General features: G+C 39.2%; 1 protein-coding gene across 4 annotated transcripts in view; it reads right to left on the bottom strand.

Annotated features, from left to right (window-relative positions):
• Positions 1-4926: 4926 nt before the first annotated feature.
• The window catches only part of akt1 (v-akt murine thymoma viral oncogene homolog 1), a 29017-nt gene continuing 25258 nt past the window's right edge, over positions 4927-8685 (bottom strand). For all 4 annotated transcript variants that reach the window (XM_067613487.1, XM_067613486.1, XM_067613485.1 and 1 more), the window contains 4 exons: positions 7392-7606; positions 7190-7277; positions 6855-6957; positions 4927-5615 (listed from right to left, as the gene is read on the bottom strand). In XM_067613487.1, the coding sequence (XP_067469588.1) occupies positions 5536-5615; positions 6855-6957; positions 7190-7277; positions 7392-7606 (486 nt within the window). In that variant the 3' untranslated portion in view covers positions 4927-5535. The remainder of the gene's footprint in view (positions 5616-6854; positions 6958-7189; positions 7278-7391; positions 7607-8685) is intronic.

The raw sequence follows: 8685 nt of genomic DNA, 5'->3' as shown, positions 1-8685 counted from the left end.
ATTCTGTCTATTCTGTATTTCTGTTTTGTAGAACATTAGTCAGTTTTATATCTTATATCTTTTGCACAATCCATTTTCATGAATGCTGCTACAGTTTTTTAATCCCTGTACCAAAGCAACCTTGCACACTAGATTCTTTTCATTATCTATTTAAAAAAACAACAACTTTTTTTCTATTTTTTAAACCTTAATTTAGATTCTAACTGATTTGATACCTGTGCATTTACACTACCTTTTCACCAACACCGGGGAACACAATTTAATTTCCTCATAGTAGCATTTGATACTGAAAAGTATAAATGTAACTGTCCTAAAAAATAAAAATAAAAACATCCCTCTATATGTTTTCTTATATCTTGGGTCATAAAACAGTCTTCTGAGATTTGACCTCAATATAAAACAAAAGGTAGAAGCTAATATGGTGAATAGTAATACATGAATGTTACCAATCAACAAATAGTATTCTTCTATTAGCTAATTATGTTTAGGGAGAGACATTTATTATTGATACTTAGATATTTAATTATTTACTCTTTTTTTAATTTAGATTTTCAATTATTTTATTATTTAAATGATCACATTAAAATCCACCCACAAGAAGTTAGACAAACATATTGCTGAGAATGAAGCAATGCTTCATTTCTTTTTATTTCTCTTTGCCATTGTGTGCTTTTCAGTTTTTCTGTGTAACTAGATCACATGATCTGATGTATTCAATCCAAAGACCAACACAAAAATAACTAACTGAGTTAACTATTATACAGTAGAGATTATATAATTTGTTCCCTTCAGATTCGGCATGAATGTATTTTTTCTTGATTCTTTCTAATAGTAATAATCTCATATGATGTTGTTCTAGTTAATAAATGTAACATTATTTTAAATGATGGCATATGTGTACTTCAATTTTTCATTCATTATGAATATAATTCTTTATTTAGTTTACTTACTTCATTGTCTATCTACGAATATATGACCCACCTGATCAGTAGGATAACGGTGTTGTAAGGCTGCCCAGTAGGAATTTATGACATCACTAAGTAGATTAAAAATTGGAAGCGTTGAACTCATTAACACAGTTATAAAACAAATACACTAAAGGGCCATGCTTGCAGATCACACCAGACTTTTCACCACCGGGTGATTCATCTTCTTTATAAACGATCTTTGGCTCTATTCACGGGGACAGGACTTTGTTGATCCGGCTGTGTTTCACGTTGGCACAGTGAGACAGAAAAACATCCCAGGTACAGGTGAACAGTCAGTAAAAAGATTAATGCGTGGCAACGAGCTCAAACTGTTCAAATGAGTTACTGCACCGCGTCAGGCTGTAAATTGAATAATGTTGACTCGTTGTTGAAAAGTTAAATTTGTGTCACTAATTATTTTATTAATTATTTTATTTAGTTTACCGTGAAATTGTCTAACGCAATTCAAATCCAACTTTGAAGTAGTCAGTCTATGTCATTCTTTGCTCCCGATTACATCTTAACAAAACATCTGGCGATGTTCATGTATGAAAGTTGTTTTACATCTACCCAGTAACCGCTAGGTGGCGCTTTAGCATCATCTCCCTCCAACATTACATTTATGTCACAGGAAAATTAAATTAAGGGAATTTTTTTATGAAGTGACCATGGAACAATATTAATAATTCATTCATTCAATTGAACTCACGCTGATATTTTTATCTAAGTGAGTTGGTAGTAAGTCTGTAAGGCCAAGCATCTCTACTACATAAACATATAAATAAGCAGTGCACATATTACATAAATACATTATAATCTATACACTGATGTATATTCATATTATAATTATTATATTATAATACAGAGTGAGTAAAGTAAACTTATACTGTGTTCAGGTGAGTTTTTACCCTCCACTACACCTCTGCTCTAGTGTTGTCAGGGGGTTTCTAGTAAATAGGATGATGTTTCTAAGTGCTCTGACCTCTGTAACACTAAACCCCCCCACCCTCATAAAAACAAACCTGCTCTTTCACCAAATCATGACACCACTTCCTCTTACCAAGCTCCATCAACAACAACAAGACGATTGTCATGGAAAACATTCCACATGTAATAGTGAGAAAATCACAGGTAAAAACAATTAAATGAACGACAGCTGTATTCCATGCAGCTGCTTCAGGTTCACTTGAATAGAACGCAGCTATTGTTAACGTTATAAGTGACACCTGTGCTTTTTCCTATTATTATGACATAGACACAGGCATTTACTTTTTAAGGTTACATCACCTTGAACTGCATATTGTTTTAAAATGGAAGAAATTGACCTGCATGACACCTGCATGAGTGAGTTTATGATCCAGGTAACAGTTCATGATTCATCCTCTCCTCATGCTTTTACTATCTCCTACAGTTCAAGCGAGTGTCTGCTGTGTAGCTGATCTTGCAGTCTCACCTCTGTAACATTAGGGAACAAAAAAAAAACATCTGTCGTGGCAAATAATAAAAAAGCTTACTTTTAAGGTCATTTCTCTTTATTTTGAGTTGCAGGGACTTTTTCATAAGTCATATCTCATGTGTCTCTCAAAACCTAAAAATCCTCTTATTTGTCTGCTTCTCTACAACCTTTATCATTTTTGTAGATTCAATAAGTTAAATCATTATACTGGCTTTAACCGGACTCACCTACTTTTAAACAAGAGTAACACTGCCTGGTATTTCATACATTCAGAGTATGTGAGTACCAGCCTCTCTGTATTTTGTCATCATACAGTAACAGGAAATACTTGTGTCTCTAGTACAAAGCAGAGAAGAGCTCTGTCTTGCAGTGTGTGCATGAGTGACATGTTCCTCACACAGCACAACACTACATCACCCAAGGGAGACCCGTGGCAGAGCTTGCAGCCGCAGCACGGTGTGTTTCGGGCAGTGCAGCTGGAGTCAGGTGAGGGATGGTTGTCAGGTGAGCGCCACACTGGGCCAAACCTCGGTCTCGCTGTGTGGCGCTGTGCATTGCAGCTGGCCAAAGACAGACTGTGAGCCCTGGCTGTCAACATCTGCTCCAGAGACTGTACCATCTGCCCGAGGCCCAAGGGGAGCATCTTCCCCGTCTCAGACCAGCTGCGGAGCCCCAGACATGGACCTGAGCAGTCCTGCGGAGGCAGAGAACACAGCCAAGACACAGTCAGAGCTGCTGAGTGCTGGAACATTTGTCTCACAAACTTAGCCATGTTTTGTCTGTGGGGTGTGATCACAGTGAGGTTTAGATAAACACAATTCCTGCTCGTATTGATTCATTTTTTTTTACTATTTAGTGGCAGATAGTAAAAGAAAAAACTACTAATGTAGCTGTTGCACCTTAAAGGAATTTCAGGTGCAAATGGAAAGACAAGGATGATCATTTGTGTGGAAAAACAACATAACTGCACCAGAAAAAGATGGAAAAATTAATAATTTTCTTTTCCTGGAAAACTCATCTCAACATTTTAATTTCTGCAAATGTCTAGACACAGTAATCAATATCTCACACTGCTTTTAATATGGCAGAATATTAGATTCATTACTTTGACTTCTGGACTCTTTACAACACATCAAAGCGCTCATTTGTGTGTCTTCAAGGGCAGGACTGTAATATTTCATAGTGAAAGATGAGTCTGCACAGCTTATTGTTAAGACCTTTTTATTTCATCAATTTGAAAGAAACAAGTAAAAACAGTGTACAAAGTTTATATTATTTGTTTACTAAAGCTGGTGTCCTCAGTCTCAGGAATATGGGAGGGCAGGTACAAAAAAAAAAGTTGAAATAAAAAACAAAAAGTACAAAATGAATTTCCCTATTTTCAGAAGGTGACAGCAAAGGGTGAGTGTGCATAGGAATAAGTAACAATCAGATTCTTTTTTTAAAAAATGAACAAAAGGTTTGCAAAACGATTGAAGTGAAAACAATACCATAAAAACCATTACATTCAATAACGTATGATGCACTTCTGAAAAGTGATTATCTGTCATCTTAAAAACACAGAGGCATTTTGGAAACCTCTTAGCACACTTTGAAATAAGAGTTTCGGTTCCCATGAGTCTCAGTTCAGCCTCAACCGTCTGTAAAAGGGGAGTAATCATACAAACAAGCAATTCTTATTTTATTTGTATCCACAACATTTGAATTTACATCATAAAAGACGCTAATTTAATCTTTACCAACCATAAAATACAAATAAGAGTCCAAATACAATCATTTTGGGGCAGCAAAGTGCATATCATTGGCACAGTAAAACTCATTTTAGTCAATGCTGGTCTCATATAAATAACTAAGAAGCTCGTGAAGGGACACAAGTCCCCCTAAAGTAGCAAATCAAAGATGACACTTTGTGTGTTTTCCCCTGAAGCCCAGTTTGCTTGCAAAGTTTTCCTAAAGAAATGTATTATGTTAAAGTGACCTCATTGAGGCTGCAGTGAATGCACTGGGTGGAAAACACCCAATACTGTACATAGAGGAAAAACCCTAAGAGGAGAGAAGAGTTTCTGAAGGGTCAGAGAGGACTGGGGTGCCTGACTGATCAAGATCAGAGGGAAACCAGGAGGTGTTTGCAGCACAGCATCGAGAAAGGAAGGCATCAGGAACTATAAGCACTTACTTCAGGGGGGGGTCTGGAGGAGCTATTTATTATCTGAACAGAAAACCGGGTTTCTCTCAGTGACTCCGATGTGCAAACAGGAATCCACTGCAAGCCAGCTTTTACTTTAATGATTAATCACTCTGCATTCTTTGCATGTCTGCCATTCCTCACATCAGGCTGTATTGCACAACTGATTCATCAGACTCATCATGGTGTTGCATGATAATATAACAAACCGACTGGTGTCAGTTTTGCATCAGGGTTATAAGAAAAAAAAGTCATACAAATCCTGTCCAGAAGATGGCATTTCAGTCTTAGGAGAATCAACCATGTGTTACAACACGTAAATATGCAGAAAGATTGACTTTATTTGATATGGTACATTCACTTTTGAAGCCAAAAAAAAAATGTCTTGAAGACTTGATCTGAATGGTATTTGAATTGTTCAGACATGGTTTTATCACCCAATCAACAAACAACACACTCTCCTCTCACATGATATTTTGGTCCACAGTATGCCTACTTCTATTTGAAATGGTTGATTCATATTCTATTATATATTTTCAATACAAAATGGCCCTTTTCGAAATTCATAGCAGTGGCCTAATTTGTGCATAACATAACTACATTTCCCCATTCATTATGGTGTACGGATGCCTGCTCGGTATACAACGTAACGACCAGGAAATGCAGGGTAGTGTTAACTCTCTCCGTGGTCAGTCTTCAAAGGCCAACACAGAACAACCACAGTTATCTTTGTTTTTGTCTTGTATTTCCTCCTTCCAGTAAAACACAACTTGCAGATTGTAATGTTGCGTCCACCAACGGCATCTGCAGACAATGCTGGGAGGACGGGGGGGGGGACGTGCCCCCCCCCTCCCCCGGGTCTTTTGAGAGTGCAGTCGGGTGGGGAGAAGGGAGATGGTGGGACCAGAGGAATGTATGAGAGTCGTTTAGGCTGTCCCACTGGCAGAGTAGGAGAACTGGGGGAAGTGGGGTCTTCGCTCGCTGTCGAAGGACTCCATGCTGTCATCTGGGGATGGAGGGCAAAGACTTGGTTAGTTGAAATGTAGAAGTTATGGATGGATGATATGACGATAAATATACACACCGTGTGAGATGATATAAATTCGTCTATCATCAGAAAATTTGCCAAAGCATGATATCTCACTCTTTAATATCTCTGGGTGTGGACAATCGATGTGACTTAGTTCCTTGATTTTCTCAGTTAATTTCCAGATAACCTACTATGTTATGGTATTATAATTTATAAAATTATATGTACACTGGGATTTACCAGATTATATCAACATCCCGCACTCCTAGTAGAGGTACATATTACTTTAACTATTCCTAGAGATGGGAGATACAATGTTATATTACTAGATATCGTCTTCGATTTAGCTTTTTATAATACTCAGTAGAATAAGGTTTTTTCCTCGTCTTAAAAGCAGCATTAAAGTAAATTAAGTTAAACAATTGTCTGAGCTTGTTAAACTGTCTTTGCTGAGTAAAATAAAGAGTGAATTCTCTACCTGCATGACCATCACATCCGCATTATTAATAATAGTCTCTAAAACCTCTTGTGTGTATCAATTGAAAGCACCAAAGTGCACCAAAATATTCAATAAAAATCATTTTATTCCAATATACTGTGACTTATCTCAGTATATTTTCTTTGTAGTGTATAATCTCTGCATTAATATCGGCTGTCATTAACATGCATATGATGACTTTGTGAGGTACGATCCTGTGTTTTTATGGCATTGGCTCTCCAGAAGAGGGCAGACTGTTCTCAAGGGAGCCAGGTATGCCTGCAGAATAGTTTATTTACTCACATTATTAATGAACTTGCCAAAACTAACTCATGTCTCATCCCAGGAATGCAGTACAAAATTTAATATAAAAAAAGGAAAAACACCTAACCTCTTCAGTTTACAAGTAAACTTATGGGGAATTCACTCAAAGGTCAGACAGCTTAACATAAAATGAAACTTAAAACAATGATGATCCCATGTCTGCTCTCATTTTGAGTGAATTGAAAGTTTAATTTCTCGTGCTTAATGAAGTCTCGCGGGGTGGATGAGAATTTATCACACGAGTTAGGAGACAGTTCATCTCCTCTCCCACAGTGCTCATCACATTCAAACACAGGACCATTAAGCTCCATGTTATAGGGAACAGTCTGATGATTTGAGTTATTACATATATGCAAGGCCCTATTAGATATATGGTATGTAAGAGTGTGTGAGTGTGTATGGTAAGATGCTACCTTGTCCGGGTGGCGTAATAGTGATGGTCTGTGCTGTGAACTCCTCGTCAAAATATCGTGTGTCTGTCTCCGAGGTAACTTGGGGCTTAAACGGTGGGACCAGCTGTTTGAGGGGAAGAGACACAAACATATCAGCACATCAGCGTCAACAGTCAGTTTGGTAACAGTTGTCAGTCTGATGACAATCTACATCTTTTCTAGATGCTGGTGCTTCGATTGACGTAACTTTATTGATCCCTGGGAGGGGAGTTTGGTGTCATTTCAGTGATGACAATGCACTAAGAATGAGGAAGAACATCGTGTACAAGAACAGTGTGAGCATCTTAGAAACTGACCTTCTTCTCATAAACATCTTGCCATTCAATCCCGGCAAAGAACTTGTGCTGCATGATTTCCTTGGCATCGTCAGGACCGCCACCTAACCTGGAAGATCAACGCAAAATGTGTTATGACAAGATAAATATCAATAAATATACAAATTTCTAACTGCTGATCATTTTCTTGTCACATTGAATCAATCTATTTGCACTTTTCCACCTCTGCATTGGGTCTTTCTTGAGAAGGCCAGAGAGCAGCGAGCGTGCCTCGGGACCGAGTGTCCGGGGGAAGCGGATGTCTTCCATGAGGATGAGCTCAAACAACTTCTCATGGTCCTGGTTGTAGAAGGGCAGTCTGCCGCACATCATCTCGTACATCACCACTCCCAGACCCCACCAGTCCACGGCACGGCCATAGTCGTTGTCTTCTAGCACCTAGGTGGTTGGCAGTGGGGTGAAAGTTTATTTAATGCAACTGTTGGGATATTCGCGAGGGTATATAGTATGTAGATCTTGCAGTTTTCAAACATATTGCCTTAATATATAGTACAAAAAAACCCTAATTAGCCCCATTACATTTATGTTTGGACATCAGAAGGTTGTGAAGACAGCAGGTCTTTCGGCTGAATATACAAACCCTAAAGCAACTGGTTTGCCCCCATCACCCCGCCCCCACCAAAATCACCTGCTCTCCCCCCTGGTTTGGGATTTTGAGGCAGCCCCAGCCAACACTGACTCACATCTCACATTAGGAGCAAGGATAGTGTTTCCCCTGGAGCCCTGCATATTTAATCACCACAGGGCCTTCCACACATACACAAACACACACATACAGATCAACAAGCAGCAGAGGTGTGGGTCGCTTAAATAAGCAAAACGTGGAGCAACAAACACAAACCAGGGTCTTACAAACAGACTGTTCAATGAACACAACCATACAACCATCACAGGAATGGAAATATTTGGTAATTTATTATTTCCATAAGATTACTTTTCTCAACAGTTCTTAATGAGACAAACTCCTTCAGTGTTGTGCTTACTGAACAGCGCAACCTGTTGCATGACTAATGTGCTGCTGAGCGGAGTTGTTCCAAGGTCTCTAGGGACATGTACTGGATTCTACCTCTCCAGGCGGATGTTGAAGGTGAAATCAAGACAAGGAGAACAGTCTGTTCTCTTAAACAAGCAGCGTGATGCTAGGCAATTCAGACCTAAGAATAGCAACTTCGGTAAAAGACATGGGTGGATTAATAGAATTAGATATGGACACAACAGCGCACAGGCCAGGAGAGAGGGTCCTGGAAAACAGATGGACGGATGTGTCCGTAAAAGGAACAAAACTACTGTGTGTGTGCGTGCGCGCAGCCGTGTATGTGTCTGTGGGCACGCCGTGCCGCCTGGCGCTGCAGTGAGTGGTGAGCATCGAGGAGGAGGACTGAGAGGGCAGGGGGAGTAACGTGAAGCCGGTGTGGGGCTAGGATTACTGGGCCGTCTCTATTTCCAGCGCTGCTGTC

Source organism: Thunnus thynnus, chromosome 16 (assembly GCF_963924715.1).
Source record: "Thunnus thynnus chromosome 16, fThuThy2.1, whole genome shotgun sequence".
NCBI classification, from domain to species: domain Eukaryota; kingdom Metazoa; phylum Chordata; class Actinopteri; order Scombriformes; family Scombridae; genus Thunnus; species Thunnus thynnus.
The sequence above is the reverse complement of the archived record's forward strand: the minus strand, read 5'-3'. Positions and strand labels throughout refer to the sequence as shown.